Below are 18823 nucleotides of genomic sequence, written 5' to 3' on the forward strand. Positions count from 1 at the left end.
GCGGGCAGAGGGCGAGCTGACGGGACCCGTCCCCATCCTGGGCCAGAGCCCGTGGCTCCTCGGCTGTCCCGGGCTGCGGCGGGGGGCCCGGGGGCAGCGGCCCGGCTCGGCTCCCCCGTGCCTCCGGGGCTGTTAAAAGGCCAGAGTTGCGTTCCAGGAATTTCTAAGGGTTCAATTCGGGCATTCTCGGTAGCTCACCCCGGCAGGTAGCCGGTGCCCCTGCAGCCCCGAGGAGGGTCGAGCCCCGGAGGGCCGCGGTTGAGGCTACAGCGAGTTCATCTGTACTCGGGGCCCCGGTCCCTGCTGGAAACGCCGGGAGAGGTTTCTTCTGAAACTTGGGATAATCACGAAGGTTTTCATGGTGGCACACTTACCGACCTGCTGAGGACTAGCATCTTGAGAACAGCTCGTAAAGCTGCATCACCTTCCTCTCATCAGGGCTCCCGTACCAGCTCCTCAGTGCCTTTTACTCGGTTTGTATTGTGCTTTGATTAACACCAGCACTGCATCCTATCGTAGAAGTTTCATGTGAAAAATACCCTTACTGCTTGGCAGACTCAAAGGTTTTCTCAATAAGAAATACCACAATTTAGTAATTTCCCTGTAATCACCAAATTAAAGGGGCAGACACAGCCACGTTCACCATGATTAGTTTTATTGCTTGAGAACCAGAGTACTCATTTCTAAAGGCCTTCAGAGTTATCATGAGTTGAGTTCGCTTAAATAGAATTACTGTGTGGTTATAATGCAACATGGCACAGTAACAATACAGAGCTGCAGACACCCTTCGGGCAACAATACTCGCTATAAACTGGGCTGTACTGTTGAGAAAACTCTGCAAGCGGACATCAAATCATTTCCAATGGTAGTGATTTATACCAAAATCAAGCATCAGTCTAATGCCATCGCGCAGTCCATGAACTCTGTAGTGTTCTAAATTAAATCAATAAAACATACATTTGTGTTTCATCAACAGACTCCCTAATCACCTTTTAATGTTGTATTTAGCGGTGGGAGGAAAATGTCTGTAACAAGACTATATTGTAGGCTGCACTGAGCTACTAACCAGGAAAATTTACAGTCGGGTTGATGGCTGTTTTTTTTTTCTTTAATACTGTATAAATACAGTCTGTGTCCAATACAGTTGCTACTTGAAGCAGACTATTGTTTTCTTCTCCCATGTTGTTATTGTTTCAATATAGAATATGGCACCATAAAACAGTAACAAAAGACGGACAAAAACAGTTTACAAAATTCTGGAAAGTTACACCCAAACCTAGCTAAGAACTTCACATTCAATCCTTAATATTACATAGAAAGAAGAGATTATAGGAGTAACAAAGTGAAACTGCTAATATATGTGCTATATAGTATGCTATATATCTGTATCAAGGATGGCACTGCTATATATTATTTATTATATAAATGTTGGTTGTTGATGTACACTTAACTAAACCTGCTAAGACTCCAATACTTACTGCTGATATGGCACTCTCAAGCATTCATATTGGAAAGTATATTTAGCATAAGTTTTGGTCAGGTTTATAAATTATTTATATATCTGTGTATATATACACATACATACATATATATACACACACATATATATGTATGTATAGAAAGCAGCTGCTGTGTGATTCAAAAACCATGTAACATGGCAGTATAGTAAATAAAATGAGAAAAAAAATTAAAAAATGAAAACCAAAATACTAAAACTAAAACACAAACCATAAGCCTTGGTCAAAAAAGAAAATACCATTTAAAACCATCAATATCTCTATCTATACAATCCAATGTACAAAATCCCAAAGTGGTAAAGATATATAATGGGTATGATACCTTTAAAACTTTATAATATGCTGAAATAGCTTTTCCACATTGACAAACACTTATTAAAAGTTGAAAGTTGTGAAATCTAGAATACATAACATCTCTGCTGTCTATTTAGAGTTTTGGCAACAGAACTGTGACATATATATAAAAAATAATTCCACATTTCTACTTGATGTCACATGAACATACAAGACAGTGAGGTATGTGAGGCGTCTCTTGAACAGAGTCCAGATGCTGAAGCATAGTGTACGATCAGCAGTCTAAAAATGTGGCACTCAGGACTGGATTTATCAATACAGCTGTTAGGATTACAGATTTCAGTGTGCTGCCTTCCCTCCTGGCTACAGTGTGGTTTCACGGAAAATCTTCTCACTTCGTAGGCATCTTTTTCCTGTTGCAGAATTGGCATTTTTTTAAAAAGAAAGATAAACACAGGGGAAATGATGTAGAAAATGTAATAGAAACGTAAAGAAAAAAGATGATATTTACCACCACATCACTGCACGACACAACACTTGTGCACATTTGCAATAGGTTTACCTGCCCCAGCAGCTATTCGAAAGGACAGGAACACAGGCTGCAGCAAGTTAGGGAAAAATAGAAGTTACATGTTTGAAACATACGTGGTTTTTTTTGTTTGTTTTTTTTTTCTTTACAGTCATCAGTAAATACAACAAAAAATTCTCTATGACTGGAAACAAAACGTTGCAACAAATTTTTGAATTATTCTAATTACAAAATGCATAAGGGAACAACATAACCTCCTCACAGATTTCTGCTCCCACTGAAACCTAAAGGAAAAATTTCCACAGATTTCTGTGGGAAGAGGTTCAGGTCCCATACATATCTCTCTTTTGTAACAGTGCTGCACTTTGGTGATGAAGGAAACAAAAACTGCTGTTTCTGAACTGGCTGACCCAGAGCTTTTTGTGTACTGGATAAGTTAGTAAGTTGCCCTATTTTAAAACCTTGGATGATTCTGGACCAAATGCCCTAAGTGCATTTTTCCTTAGAAAACAATCCTCTGTCTCACAAGAACTCTGACCATGGAATTAAACAGGGGTATGCATTTGTGAGTTCAGATTCACATGTACACATGCATCCACACACACAATTACCCAGTATCCCTCTGAATTATCATTCAAGAGCCTCAGTGCTGTTTTTAGATAGGCTTTCAGAGGTTACCTCCTACTCCTCAATTGGCTTTTTTTCAAAGAAAGCAAATACTCTGTTTTATTGTATTTCTAACTTAGGTTTCCATCTGGTATCTTTAGCAAGGAAGACCATAGAATTTGGGTGTTTTAATAATTTAAACAACTGGTATTTATTTATTTATAATTCTTTATCCTTTTCCTATATTCCTTCATCACTTGTTTGAACATGGAACTGCCAATATATTCTTTTACTGACAGGCACCTATGCATCAACCTAGTTGAAGCTATGCTTTGAAAGCACAGTTGATAACCCACTGAAATCACTTGTGTCCTGCTAGAAGAGTTGTAAGTGTGCAGATGGCTGCTCCTCTTGGCTTGTATGGTATTCATTCTAGCACCCATCCTGTGCTTTGATTTCATGCAAGCAGCCATTCTGACAGACAGACTGACTGCAGCTGAATTCGACTTTGAAACATTTTCAAGGGATTACTCAAAAACAGGGCAGAGATACAGCTGACTTACAATTAGTAGAACCTAGTACATACAATCTCCTTCCTAATAAAAAAATTAGAAGGTAAAAGACTAAAATATTTAATTTAATTACCTTGTGATCCCCCATGCAGACATTTGGCCCAATGTGGTCATATATTACTATCTTCTCATCATTTTCTGACTAGTTAAAAAAACAGAAAACAACAAAACACTAGTCAGTCCAAGAACTCTCCAGATTACACACACAGAAAGGAACACTGGAAATATTGTGCAAATAGATGAAACCAGTTTCTGAATGAGGTGATATTAACACATCTTTGCTTGGCTTCTCCAGAGAAAGAATGTGTAAAATGAACTTTTATGCCCAGTACTGCTTGCAGTAATTTGTGCATTTTGCCTGCATAAAAACCCCCTGAGATCTCTATGCCTCCTCCCTGCTGATGGGACTTGGGAAATATTCGTGGCTAACGCTGCGCTAAGTGAAATGAGTGACTTCTTGTAGTTGCATTCCAAGCTTCTGCTGCAAAATGCAGCAAGCACATTTGGCCAGTCCTTTTTTAAGAACAACACAATTTGTATTGAATTAGGTGAGATAAATGTTCTTTGAATTAAATGCAATCCATGTTGCCTTATAACAGCATTTGATTTCATCATACAGGGGATTTTAAATGTTCAGAGAGATGAGTGATTATTTTCAGGTTATGAGTATAATCTTTAACCATTTCTCTGAGATAAATTTCTTCATCTGAAAAAAAGCATTCAGTGATTTTAAGAAAAGCAGCAAATGACGGATGACATTCCTCTAGTCTCCATTATGAATTGCTTTCATTTTGTTCCATGCTGAACTTTACCCTTATACACTGACTTCTTTAGCATTTTTATCTTAATGAATAATAAAATGTACTCATCTTTCTGCTGTTTGCAATAAATGTGATTTGGAGGAGCTATTTTGATTCTTTAGCACAGTACTTCGGGAATAAATACAAATACATTGCCATACAAAATGGTTTCTTATTGTGCTAAACAGTTTCTATAAGCTAATTAAATCTGTAATCTGCACACTCTCCAGTCTCTAATGCAATCGTAGATGTGCTCTAAACTAGTTGGCGATACTAATTTATTTTGTAGGAAACAGCCAAGACTTTCTCATCTGTAATCAGTCAAGTTTGACTGGGCAATAACTTTATATAAACAGTAGCATTTAGGACTATAAAGTTAAAACTGAATTATCTTTAATGCAGTAAGGAAGCTTAAGGTCAGATTTACTTTACAGCACGGTTGTCTGCCAAAAATATAAAAACATAACCTTCTGCATTGTATGCATGAGCACTTTCCAATATTTCAAGATCATAATGCCACCAGCATCGGAAGTGGGGATACATTCATCAAAAGCGACTTGATAATTTACAAAGGCAGCATAAAATTGTGGATTTTCAACTGCATAATCTTTAGACAGATAAACAAATTACAGCAGTGCACAAGCAGAAACAATATACACTTGGCTGAGCATTCATTACTTCATGCGATCAGGCATCAGCGCAGCTCCCGAGCAGTGGGCAACCTTTGGTGGTTTAGGGCTCAGGAAGCATAAAATAACATGATGGTGAGGTAACCGACCATGGCATGATAGATGATGTTGCATGAAAGCTGTTTACAGCCCCATGTCAGTACAATCTGTAATGCCTACTGTGTAGCTGAACACACTGTACAGTGGCAATTTGTGCACCCTATCCTTTCTTTACCTAGGATTTAAATGCAGATTTCACTACAATTTTTGTTTGAAATTAAATACAGAATTGCCTAGGCAGAAAAATAAACACTTTATTTGCCTATAAGAAAAATTAATACAGCAAAGTAATTACCTGATTAAGAATATTCAATAGATACTTAGGATTGAAAAAATTCTTGAAGAGTTCATATACATTTTTATTTTAAAGATGTTACAATGTAATCAGTTAATTAAAATTTGCTTTTACTTTCTTCAGAGTTTCTTTTAAAGCTCTAAAGTATAGCTCTCTGCAGTGGAGTAAATTCTCAGTCAAGGCCAATACTGCTTCTTGCGTAGAACCACAGAAACCTGGAGGGTCATTTTGCCCTTTCCTCTATCAGCTTGACATTATTTTCTAGTAGCTATTTTCATTGGGTTTAACGGGCCAGAATGCTGGTTTGGCTTTGGGCTGGGTAAGCTAACTCCTCTGTTGGTTACAGACTCACTGAGTCAAAGCCCAGGCTGGCCTCAGCAGCACCTGTCACTTTGCATACGAGCTGCTGGAGATGTCCCAAACTGCCCGACCACAATCTGCAAATGCAAAGCTCCAGAGACAGAGTTATGTGCATTTTTAAAGGTGAGCTTTGAAGGATCCAACCGATGGGGTTTCTGTTACACGGAGACTGGAAATTGTAACTGACCTCACAGTTACAAACTTCTTCAGTGCTGTATCTTTGTTTTCCCTTGTTGAATTTTCTCCCATTATATCCAAGTTATAGCCCTCTAGATAATCAGAAGGAATTCCTTTCCCTCTGTACTGTTTACACTCTTCAAGCTTTTGTGTACACATCTATCTCCTTACTCATAGCTTTAAAAAAAAATCCTCCCTCATTGGCCACTCTTTTCATGGTTTTAATCCTTTGTTCTTTAGGAATTTCATGGTCACCAAGCACTATCGGTAACATTTTGGGTAAAGTCTCACTTTTACACATGATATTTTTGTGTAACAAAAATAAATAACTCTGATTTTGACATTACTATTTGACTATAAAGCCTGTATTGCCCTTGGGCTTCACATTTTTTTCACTGAATACTGCAGTACATGCATGTCTAAAATTTTGGGTGAAATTTCATGATGTCATGCAGACACTTTTTACACATTAAAACGTGTGAGGAAGTGCATTGACTTGAAATTCGAGTAGCTGTGGAAAACACGTTCCCAGCCTTTCAGTGAGTTATATACTGCAAAGCAAACAGTCTAATCACGAGATAAATAACCCTGATGAGAGAGAAAAAGAAGGTTATAAACTTCAGGAGAGCAAGTTTCAAGGGTGTAATTAATTTAAACTGGAAAAAAAAAAGCTAAGAAGCTATAGAACATTGATTTACTTAGAAGATTATTTTCTGTAATTCACTCCCACTAAACTGCAATAATTATATAGGAGCACACAGACAGACACATGACTTTTGGCAATTCTGGGTTCAGTAAGTCAGTTAGAGTCATACAGTCTGGTCAGCCAAGACCACCTCGCTGCAGCACATCCATTTATGCAGCTGCCCATGGCCACTGCCAGCTGGCCAGCTCAGAACAGAGACGTGGGAGAGATCTCCAATCACATCCCCATTTCCTGACCTGGTCTTGGCCCTCTGGAGCAGCTGGCAACCAGCATCAGCAGGACGGGGGTCTAGGTGCCAGGAGCACACACACAGGGACAGAGGCAGGGGAAGCTGGCACAGGTAACCAGCTGACCTGGTCCAGTGCTCCCAAGAAAAGAAGGAGGGCAGAGTGGAACAAGGAGAGAGCAAATGACAGAAAAGAAAACTGGAAGGCTCCTGAACCATATTTAGATCATTTAACCTTGGACAGAACATCACCAACTAACCCTAACCCTATCTATAAACACTAAATCCCAAGAGAATTGTATGTTCTAAAAATGTTGCATAAGCTTATCTCTAAAGCTCTAATGGAATGTCTAAATTTAGGCCCCTAGTTGTTGTACCAAAGTTAGGAGCCTACCTGCTGGAGACCATCCTCATTCAGGGGACAGCGACAGATTTGGCCTATGTAGGATTTGACATACTCATGGGAGTACCTTAGGAAATCTACCTCTGTAACTCAGGCGCCTGCAGCTGTTGCTGTAGAGGCTCTTCTCTCAATTGTGTGGCTCCTCAGCCTAAAGCCACTGGTACCTGCTCCTGTCTGCATCCCTGCTGAATCCTTGGTAGGGGCAGTGCTGCTGCTTATGTCACTGTAGGGTGGACTGGGCTGGAGGACTAATGGAGACTTTTTACAGGGTTTTTATAGGGGCTTTTTTATTTTCTGTTACTCTCTTCAAAGCAAGCAGTCAGTCTCCCAATGCTGTGCATCCCTGCACAGAAGAGGCACAGGACAGAAGACAGTCAGTCATCACTGGCAGCTCAGATACCAAAAGAAGCGCTTTTAGTCACTGTCAGCAGGTTTATGGGGACAAATCCCCCTTCTTGGGTGCAAAGCACTGGAGGCACACCCCTCCACTTACAACCATGGTGTGCTGTCTCCAGCTTGGCAAACTCAAGGGCAGAGTCTTCCAGCCATACCTGCCCTTGGTGCAGATAATGCAGTGTGGAGGCATCAGGGGGCTGCAGGTCTGTACTTACTTTCAGAATGAGCTCCTTGGCTGAGTGGGACATCAGGATTCTGTCGCACCAGGCTGGACATCTCGTGTTCATGTACTGTCTTCCCTGGCTAGAGTCCTCGCTGTAGGGATAACTGCAAACAAATCCCATCCACAACCATCAATGACTCTCGGCAAAGCAGTCTGAAACCTCTGGCTCAAAGGGCCACATTACTTACAAAATGCCACTGTTAAGAAGCAGCTCTTCCAGACACTTTTTTTTTTCCTCCTCCCTCTTTCTTTTTCATGTGCTCTTTTTTCTAGGTCTCTTCTCAGATCTACACCTCTACTGTATGGTTAAGAAGTTAAGACACACACAGTTTAAAAACTCTCACCTCCTACCTTGTGCTTTTGTGAGAGTGTTTAAAGACAGCAAACTGTTTATCTCTGTGGAAGTACAAAAATCAGTTCAACAACAACTTGAAATTAGACAAGAGAGTATGGAAAATGTACATACAGAAGTTGAAAAATGAAACCTAGGGGAAAAAATGTTCATCTTATGTGATTTCTTCACAGGATTCTCTCGAGGGGAGTTATCCATGAATAATTTAGCAGAAAACAGAGTTCAGAGGGCTGGGACCACTGCAGCTGTACACAAACTTCTCCTGTATGGATTCTTTAAGGGTGACAGAAAGGAATACAGGACAAGACAGCAGGCTTCGCAGGAGATTTCTTCAGAACCAAGGAATCAGCAATGTGGTTTAAAGAAAGTAATGCTGACTACATAAGATCCCATACCTATGAAATTGTGTTCAGGAAAAGTATATTATTGTGTAAAGACATCTCGAATAGAAGAGATTAAATGGTAGTTACACTCTGGGGCCGTCATAAACATGCTATGACATCTCCAGTGCATTCTAACTTACCTTTAGAGGGCAACAGAAAGTGTTTAATCTAAAGAATATAACTAGAGGTAACACACCTGTGTGAGCCCACGGGCTGAGATCATCTGGAGCACCTGAAGGGCAACCTCTGGCTCAACCTCAATAAGCTGAGGCCAGAATTTTTCATGTCTCATTCAAATCTTCTCATCAGTTTACTAAGACAGAACTTTGCATTCAATGACGGCTCACCACACTGTAGGGACCACTGTTTTCTTAGACCATTTCCAAAATGGCATGTGGGAGTAGCTAAGAAGGGATTTTGGAGAAATCCAGAGGGTTTGTGACAGACTCAACTTCTTGAATACTGGGCCTGAATTAACTGAAGTCTGCCCTTGATAAAACTCCTAAAACTCCCAAACATCTACATATGTATGTGTGAATGTATTTGAAATGACATTTGCATTTTATTCTGCTCCTCACTGAATTAATAAAGGAAATACTGAGGTTTTTCTGATACGTGCCTTAAAATAAAATTTCTAGTATTGTAAAAAAAGGGTTTGCATGCTTGAAGAGAAACTTATTTACCATCGTTATTTACCAAGCGGTGTGATGCTCTGAAACGGAGACATACAGCTCTCTACCAAATGGGTTTACAAGCTACACTGCCATTAAAAAGATTAGCCATGGCAAACATCCAAGAAAAGCGTACTGAATGTATTGGAACAAACCAGTGATCTCAGTACGTTTTCCACCTCATCAAACCTAACAAGACTCATTTTCAAAACATATTATGAGAATTCAATTTGCTGCTTCACTGACATACAGAAGTACAGCTTATTTCTGAGTGTCTGTGAAATATTTTGATGATGTAATACTATATTGGTAGTAGAAGCTCTTTGTCTGCAACTTAAGGGTTGACTTTTTCTCATAACCTCTTACTTTACTTATTCCAGAACCCCCATAACTGAAGCTACTTTTTATGACATAAAGGTATAAGAATCAATCACATTTCATATAATCCTTCCTTTTACAGCATTAACTGTATGGCTTTTGAAATATGGTGTTCCATACCTGGAATGATCTGTTACTGCTGTGTGTTAAAGCATTAAATCCTAGAGCCTGTATTCTATTAAATGGTATTTATCAATTTGCTTTATTTATCTTAATGTTTTCACAGGGTGAAAACTTCTGCCAATTTTTCAAGGTCCTTAGCACTGATCAACCAGTCAAAAAGTTACTGCAGTTTACACGTATCTTTGACAAATCAAATTTCTAATGCCTGAGACAGAGATGAAAATAAATGCTGCAAAACTGTCCAGACAAAATGGCCTGTAGGTAATAGTTTAATATAATAAAGAGAGGCAAAGTCTTCTTTTTATAAGAAAGAATCCTTCAAAGGAAGCAAGAAGCATGGAGTGTTCTGTCTCACTGCACTCCAATGAATAAAGCTCCCTCCCTCCATCCACTCTGCCATGTGGAAGTCCTAATCTCAGTGAAATGCTGACACTAACATAATAAAAAATCCTAACAAGATACATGCCCCCAAAATTGGAAGAACTATTAGCTCTCCTTCATGCTCTAGAAGGGTCACAAACACTTTGGAATAAGCAAAATTCTTTTGTGATGGGCTCAAATAGTGGCCATAGCTAAATATGACTCAAAATTCCCATGAGGATTCTTTTTTTTTGTGACTTTCTGGGTTGTACGGCTATTTTAGGTTATTATATGCAACTGATCTAAAATAGATTTTAGCAAATAAAAGTTCCATTAGAGGTTTCTGGACTATAACTGTCACTGAAGAAGATTTTGTGAAACATGCTGCTGAATGTATACCATTCCAGAACAAAACTTTTCAAATACCATATGCCTCAGAAGTTGTCTGCATCATCCTGTTCCATAGCTAAGTGAACAGTGGCATCAAAATAGTGTGACTGCTTCCAGAATCATCTGCATGTGAGCTCCAAAGCTTTTGCTTGTTTGGTGTGTTTTTAAGGGTCCTGTCCCCAAGGATACTCTGGTATCTTACATAATGTTACTTCCTTCGGATGTCTTCTCCCCAGCTGATCAGATTTAAACCCAGTCAAGAGTAGCAATGGAAGGAGGAGCCTACAGATGCACAGGCGTTTTAGGAAGGATGACGGCTCTGATGCAGCCAAAACAGAAAGATGATGCAGAATCCAAGACTTAGGGAAACGCCCAAAGCCTGAGAAGGGGCCGCTGGGGCAGCCCTTGTTCCAGACTCAGCCCCTGGGTGCCCCATGCTCGGGCTGCCGGGCACGGCAGCACCGCCGGGCGCGGGAACCGCGCGGAAAGGCACAGCGCTGTCCTCCTGCCTGCTCCACACAGCCCTGCCTGAGAGCACCAACCACCCCATGGGGAGACTCGGGAAACTGGAAAACACCATGCCATGGTGGGACTCGGGAAACTGGAAAACACCATGCCATGGTGGGACTTGGGAAACTGGAAAACACCATCCCATGGTGGGACTCGGGAAACTGGAAAACACCATCCCATGGTGGGACTCGGGAAACTGGAAAATACCATGCCATGGTGAGACTCACTTAGGAAACTGGAAAACACCATGCCATGGTGGGACTCGGGAAACTGGAAAATACCATGCCATGGTGGGACTCGGGAAACTGGAAAATACCATGCCATGGTGGGACTCGGGAAACTGGAAAACACCATGCCATGGTGGGACTCGGGAAACTGGAAAACACCATCCCATGGTGAGACTCACTTAGGAAACTGGAAAACACCATGCCATGGTGGGACTCGGGAAACTGGAAAACACCATGCCATGGTGGGACTCGGGAAACTGGAAAACACCATCCCATGGTGGGACTCAGGAAACTGGAAAATACCATCCCATGGGACTCACTCAGGAAACTGGAAAACACCATCCCATGGTGGGACTCACTCAGGAAACTGGAAAATACTTCCACTTGCTGCAGTGGGGAATCAAGACACGAGTGTGCCGATACACACTTCTACTTGACCGTTCACTTTTCCTTCTTTCTAAGCTGGCATCATGGTTTCCCTTCTCTTCTCCTTCCTCTCAACCCCACTTCTTGACTGCTTCTTTGCCTTTAGGTATAAATAGTCTCTGAAAAATTCCTGTAAATTTAAGCTTGTGTACATGCAAAAAAGCAGAACTATTCTTGTAATACCCATCTTCCAAAAGACTGTCTATGATCAAGGTCAAAAGATGTCTTTGCCGACATCTCCAGCCTCTTTTAGCACATTCACTCCAGGTAAGTAGGGAACTACCAGTTCTTAATTCAAAACTTACTTAGAAATTCTAGTAAATGGATTTTCTCATTTGTGAATTGTAGAAATAATTACAGATTTGATAAAAACAACTGCAGGTCTGATAAAAAGGAAGTCAAGGACTCTATACCAAATAATCAAAAGTTTGAAATTCCAGTATCAATCTCCCATTGGGGAAGTATTGTGCCATCTTTCTGTGCTTCCATCATTAGTCTTGACTACCAGGACAATGACTGTGGCAGAGAAAAAGGGAAGACCAGCTCTCCCTATCCCAATAGTTAGACAGGAAAGAATGTATTATTTTTTCCTTTCATTAGCATTCTGCCTCAATCACAATCTACCTTGTGTAATACACAGAAAACAGTGATTTTGAGAATGAATAGGGAGTGCTCATATAAAAATGATGACATAACAGATAAAGGCCTCTAGGTACCACTGAAACATAAATGATAAATGGATATAATGCTAACACATACAGGTAAGGATGTACACACTTCCATAGTATTCTGTACAGTTACACACTTTTTTACACACACTATATTACATCTATTTCAAAATACAATGGGGAAATGGGGAATTCCCTGTGGAACAAATTTTATGCTCTATTTAAAACAGTGGCAAAGTTTTAGGAATTTAGGACCATAGCCACTCATGTTAGCAGGGTAATAAATAGCAAAAAGAGACTATTATTCTCTGTGTATCCCAGCCAGCAGAATTATACAAAATACACTTTGACTGTGCATGCCCCTGGATGACGTGCAGAGAGGCAGTTCTGGAGCACCCATGTGAAAAGCTTGCACAATTTATTTCCACTTGTTTAGGACTTACTCTTTCTGAAGATGCAGCTTTTCTAGCTGCTTTTCCATCCTATTTCACAAACTTCTAGTTTTTCAGTGTTTCAGCTGTACTTATTTAATCAGGATTACTGTCAGGTGGGTTTTCTGAATAAAACTTCCAGCAACATCATTAATATAATGTTCAATAGTGTTGAAATTTAACCAAACACTTTGATGAATTGCTAACTTTTCACTGTTAATAAGGAGCAGGCCGTCCAATGAACTACTGTTGTCACACTCAATAGGGATGAGAACCACTTGGCAATTGTTTGGGGAAAATAAACCATTAAGAGGGTCAGTAATATCAGAGCACCACTACTGTTGACAGGTATTGTCAGAGATGATTAGACACCTTTACAAAAATGCTTACTGCAGGGTGAAAAGTTGTCCGACACCATAAACCATCCTGTCAGCAGTGCCTGAACTCAAAACACAAGCCAACAATGCTGTGTATATAAATGTCTCCTTAACTGGCATTTCCAGTTAGGAAAATCGCTCCTAATGATCTCGTCTCGTGTGCAAGCATGGATAAAATCCGTTAGCGAGAAGGGTGAAATGTACTTTCTAACAGGAAACAATTCATTCCCTCTGGAGGGCTGCTACCTGCAGCTGCCACAGGCAGTGTCCTCTGGCTCACGCTGCACCCACTGTGGGATGTGCTGGGACACCCTGAGCTGGGACACCCCGAGCTGGGACACCCTGAGCTGGGGACACCCTGAGCTGGGACACCCTGTGCTGGGACACCCCGAGCTGGGACACCCTGAGCTGGGGACACCCCGAGCTGGGGATACCCTGTGCTGGGACATCCTGAGCTGGGACACCCTGTGCTGGGACACCCTGAGCTGGGACACCCTGAGCTGGGGACACCCTGAGCTGGGACATCCTGAGCTGGGACACCCTGTGCTGGGACACCCTGAGCTGGGACACCCTGAGCTGGGGACACCCTGAGCTGGGACATCCTGAGCTGGGACACCCTGTGCTGGGACACCCTGAGCTGGGACACCCTGAGCTGGGGACACCCTGAGCTGGGACATCCTGAGCTGGGACACCCTGTGCTGGGACACCCTGTGCTGGGACACCCCGAGCTGGGACACCCCGAGCTGGGACATCCTGAGCTGGGACACCCTGTGCTGGGACACCCCGAGCTGGAACACCCTGAGCTGGGACACCCTGAGCTGGGATACCCTGAGCTGGGGACACCCCAAGCTGGGACACCCCGTGCTGGGACACCCCGTGCTGGGACACCCCAAGCTGGGACACCCCAAGCTGGGACACCCTGTGCTGGGGACACCCTGTGCTGGGGACACCCCAAGCTGGGACACCCCGTGCTGTGACACCCCAAGCTGGGACACCCCAAGCTGGGACACCCTGTGCTGGGGACACCCTGTGCTGGGGACACCCCGAGCTGGGGACACCCCGAGCTGGGGACACCCCGTGCTGGGACACGCTGTGCTGGGACCCCCTGTGCTGCTCTGGGACCCTGCCTTCTACAGACCACGCTGCCAGTGCTGCTCTGAGAAGTGTGGCAGCACTCACTAGGCAACAGTGGGGAAAATTCAGCTACTTGATCTTTTTTATTCCAGTAAAGGTCATTCTGAACAATTGTGCAGCCTACATCTAGGTTCAAATGCAGATCATTTAGCAAACTTTATCATGTTTCAGAGAGTGGAAATGCCTCCTGTTCAAAAACTCCTTGTGTTCGCTCATCTGTCAATTGTCTCCACATTTTACATCACTGATTTTTTTTATAATACAAAGTATTTGAGATGGGATGGAACTATAAAGCACCAATGAAAACTGAGCTCTTTATGGGAAGAGCTGAGACAATTTTGATTTGGTTTGTTTTATTTTTGAACTTAGGTATGAGTCCTCACATTTACTAAACCTTTTCTCACTTTCAGGTCTTTCTATTTACATATGCCATCGACAGAGAACTTCAAAAGGGGAAAAACCCCAACCACTCTTCATCAGAAAATTATTTACTACTTTCATATTTTCTGAGAAAATGTTGGATCAATTTACCTTCAGCTCTGATGTGCTCTCAGATTGTCTAAGATACTTTTACCTGAAGAAAGGATGGTGAACGTGGACTGCCAATACAACCTTTGGGTGCTCTGAAAGTTTTAAGGCCAAAGATATAAATAAAAATATTTTGATATTTTTGATTTACAGTCAGCACTAGTGTGAGCTGGTATGTAAGTGTGATTTCAACAAAATGCCATTCAACCAACTAAAGGGTGACATCTAATTTTTGTCCCCTACCAGAGTATTAGTTTCTTCCTCAAAACTGAATTAACATTTTTTATTTCCCCAAACCTGAAAGGGAGAGTTGGATTCCCTAGATCTCTTTCTAACAAATGACCCCATGTAATTTATCTTCATATGCACATCTTAGGCAGCAGATCTAAGCTAAGCAGTAAGACACATTGGTGTTTGAATTAGATTATCTGCTTCATAGGTACCAAAACACTCATAAGCCTCGGTGATGCTCTGCGAGCCAACTGGCCACGATACGTGTTTCACTTCAGCCAAATCAGGAGGGCAAACAGAGCCCTGCAAACACAGTAGTTATAGAGCAATGTGTTAAACAGCTGCTACTTGCACAGGCTACGCTAACACCATGGTGACAGTACCAACAATTGGAGTCAAAGGTGACAGTGGGACAGGGGGTCACCCGGGCAAACCAGCAGCAAAGGGCAGGATGGGTAAACAGGACTTGAGCCCTGAGTCTGGGCACAACACAAAACAGGAGGGTTAATGACATGGTATTTTTATCAGAACCTTTTTAATAGATTTATGCTGGGCATATTGCTTTTTGGCTTAACAGTCTTTAGAAAATACTGGTCTGTAATATGCTTCAGTGAGCATTCCTGTATCACCAGCATCGCAGGACTTTTTTCAGTTTAAAAAATAAACAAACCTAGAGCCCATTTGTTTTTTCCAGAAAGCATAATGCAACCCTTCACTTCCTGTGAAGAACATTCATTCACCCAGAATGGTGTCCATAGTGCTGCTGAAAACCACCCTGTGGCCAAACCCTGGTGACAGGAGGACATGTGCTGGTGCTTGCTCCAGTGCCAGGACCTGCCCTGCCCGGGACCAGAGGCTGGCACAGGGCTGATGGCAACGGGCACACTGTGCTCTGCTCTGACCCCAGAGCTGTGCAGGTGATGGCACAGGGCTGATGGCAATGAGCACACTGTGCCCTGCTCTGACCCCAGAGCCGTGGAGGTGATGGCACATGGCTGATGGCAATGAGCACACTGTGCCCTGCTCTGACCCCAGGGCTGTGCAGGTGATGGCACAGGGCTGATGGCAACGGGCACACTGTGCTCTGCTCTGACCCCAGAGCTGTGCAGGTGATGGCACACGGCTGATGGCAATGAGCACACTGTGCTCTGCTCTGACCCCAGAGCTGTGCAGGTGATGGCACAGGGCTGATGGCAACGGGCACACTGTGCTCTGCTCTGACCCCAGAGCCGTGGGGAGGCCCAGCTGGCAAAAATGGATTACTTGGCAATACCGGTGCCTCAGCAAGTGAACACTGAGTGATGAATCCTATTGCTTTAACACATTGCTGTACCCCACACAGTGTATGCAATACTGCTACTATTACAAGTGGATAAATGGAATTATGAATAATGTTGGCTTGTTGGGAAGGACCCAGTGCTGACTTGTTGCACCAGAACAGCCTGATGTACTGTCTATGACTGTGATTGAGCTCGATGTCTTTTCTGGGAATATGCCTACCTGTACTTCTCAAAAGTAGAAGGCGGGCTAAATTTTTTAATTTACTATGGGGCTAAATTTTACAAAATCTCATACTGGAAAAAGATAACTGGGAACCTGAGGGAAGAAATGGGTCAGGATTCAGGCTCCAAACTACTAGGCTTTTCAGCAGTACGTTCAGATGGGACAGCCTGGCTGGCAGCAAGGCTCATAAGCTCTGTAGAATACTCTGCTTGCAGTGTGCTCTGTAGTCCTTACCTTACACATGGTGCACAGTAATTATTTGAAACTTTTTTACTTCATTGGTGGTCCTTTCTTTTCCCCTTTGCCACAATTCCTTAAACCAGACCTTGGGTAATGCTGTCTGGTTCCTCACAAAATAAAGAAACACCCTATTTTGATTTGAAAATTGAGAACTGGTGAGAGTGGCACTGGTTTAATGTGAGTGGAAACATGGAGGCAAGATCTGTCTGAAAAATCATTGTAATAATTAAATTCAAATTGTTTTGGAGGAAATGACAGCTGTCTCTCTATTTCTCTGAGAAATTGTTTCTGTGCTTCAGCCTTAGATGCTATAAGCACCCAGACAACTGCATCATGTCAGGTGGGAATTTCTTCTTGGGGGCTGAGAGATCCATCGATGATTTCAGATACCTCACTAATACCTGGAAGGAGTTTTACAGTGCACAAGTGAGTCTGAAGTATTTCTGTTCAGTAGAAAATACTTCTTAGTTGGCAAAAAAAAAAAAAGTGTTATAAAAGTAACTGATAATGCAAGCATAAAAATAACCTAGGGCTTTTTCACCTGAGTGCCTAACTCCCCTTTTGTGAGACAACAGGACCAGCAGCATTACTGAGGAGATGTTGTAGGAAATGAGAATCCCATTTGCTTGAGGAGTGCTGCCCTGCAGTCAGCAGGCAGTCTGTATGAGCTGAGAACATGCAGAGAGGCAGTGAGAACACTGGAAAGGAAGAGCAGCCTGCTGACACCTAAACCATCAACTGTCCTTCCATTTCACACCCAAGGGTGACACTGGAGCAGTGTGCAATGGCACCCAGAGGTTCTGCTCTGAATACTCTCTGCAGAAGGGAAGGAACGAGGGAGCACTCTGGGCACTGCTTCATGCAGAGTAGGCTCAGCGTAAATCAGACCACAAAAATACATGTGTCATTATGCAACCTCCTAGAACAGAGAAGGCTCATGGGACAAAACACAAGGTAGAGAAAAAATATTTTATGGACTAAATAAGATTTTTGCAGAACAATGAACCAGTGTTAGAGAGAATTCCAAAGGAGGAACACTCTGCTGAGAGTAAATGAGATTCAACCAGTCTCCTGCTCAGAGGCGTCAAAAACCAAGACACTGCCAGTGCAGAGGGTCTGCCAGAGACAAATATCACACAGAGGGTATCTAAGACACAAACATATGTCCAACCAGTAAATTACATGACAGCCTAATTCAACAACAAACAAGAGTAGGTCACTTTAAGAGAATGATTAATACATGAGATTGCTGTGCATGCAGCCTTATCTGAGAGCAAACCTTGTATGTGGGTGTGAACTCTTGCTAAAGTCAGCTCCTATCTTTGTTATACAACAGCTACAAGAATAATTATAATAATTAATGGAGAGCAGTGATAAAGGTAACAATTGCCCACCTGTATATTGACTCACTACAATGTTTTTACTTCTTTTTTTCACACCTCCTGCCTTTTGCAGTGATTGTTGACTACCACAAAGCCCTTTGCAGCCTCACACTGGGCTGTTTGCTCATGGCCAGACTCTTCAGCCTGTGAGTGACAGAGCTTACAGAGTTTAAAATTCTAACTTGTATTTAGTCTCCAATGGCTTGGGTTGCTATAGGCTACACTAGATCACAGAGAGTAACAAGATGAAAACATGAATATTCATTATATAAAATAAAAGTCGGCAAAATATAGGAGTGGGTGAACAATGTCTGAGGAATACTCCGTTGGAATGATTTTTTACAGGCTGTCTAAGATAGCAGACCTGCCACATAGCCCGTGGTCCCCTGTTAAATTGTGGCTGCCCTCCCAGACTGCCTTCACCTTTGGCTCATCTCAGCAGGACAGAGGAAGGGTTTACGGGGGAAGGGTGAGCTCTGGACAGAGCCAGAGGAATGCCTGGCTGTCCTCCTGCCACTGCCCTGCAGGCTCCAAGGACCCTGGACAGAATGTGCTGGGAGGCCCTGTGGACACAGCATCAGCAGGTCCGGGTCCAGAACAGGTGGGATGAGCCTCTTTCCCCTGGAAGTTCATTCACTGCATCCCTGGCATGCTCCTCTGGGCACAGGCATACAGGG

At 42.5% G+C, this 18823-nt stretch overlaps 1 protein-coding gene across 4 annotated transcripts in view; it reads right to left on the bottom strand.

The window, feature by feature from the left end:
• Positions 1-634: 634 nt before the first annotated feature.
• The window catches only part of INPP5A (inositol polyphosphate-5-phosphatase A), a 184372-nt gene continuing 166183 nt past the window's right edge, over positions 635-18823 (bottom strand). The window contains exons 13-16 of one of the 4 annotated variants that reach the window (XM_038141316.1): positions 7825-7936; positions 3592-3660; positions 2323-2410; positions 635-2224 (exon numbers count right to left, since the gene is read on the bottom strand). In XM_038141316.1, the coding sequence (XP_037997244.1) occupies positions 2330-2410; positions 3592-3660; positions 7825-7936 (262 nt within the window). In that variant the 3' untranslated portion in view covers positions 635-2224; positions 2323-2329. The remainder of the gene's footprint in view (positions 2225-2322; positions 2411-3591; positions 3661-7824; positions 7937-18823) is intronic. The other 3 variants (XM_038141315.1, XM_038141313.1, XM_038141314.1) reach the window with 3 other exon arrangements.

This window comes from Motacilla alba, chromosome 6, assembly GCF_015832195.1.
Source record: "Motacilla alba alba isolate MOTALB_02 chromosome 6, Motacilla_alba_V1.0_pri, whole genome shotgun sequence".
In the NCBI taxonomy this organism is placed as follows: Eukaryota; Metazoa; Chordata; class Aves; order Passeriformes; family Motacillidae; genus Motacilla; species Motacilla alba.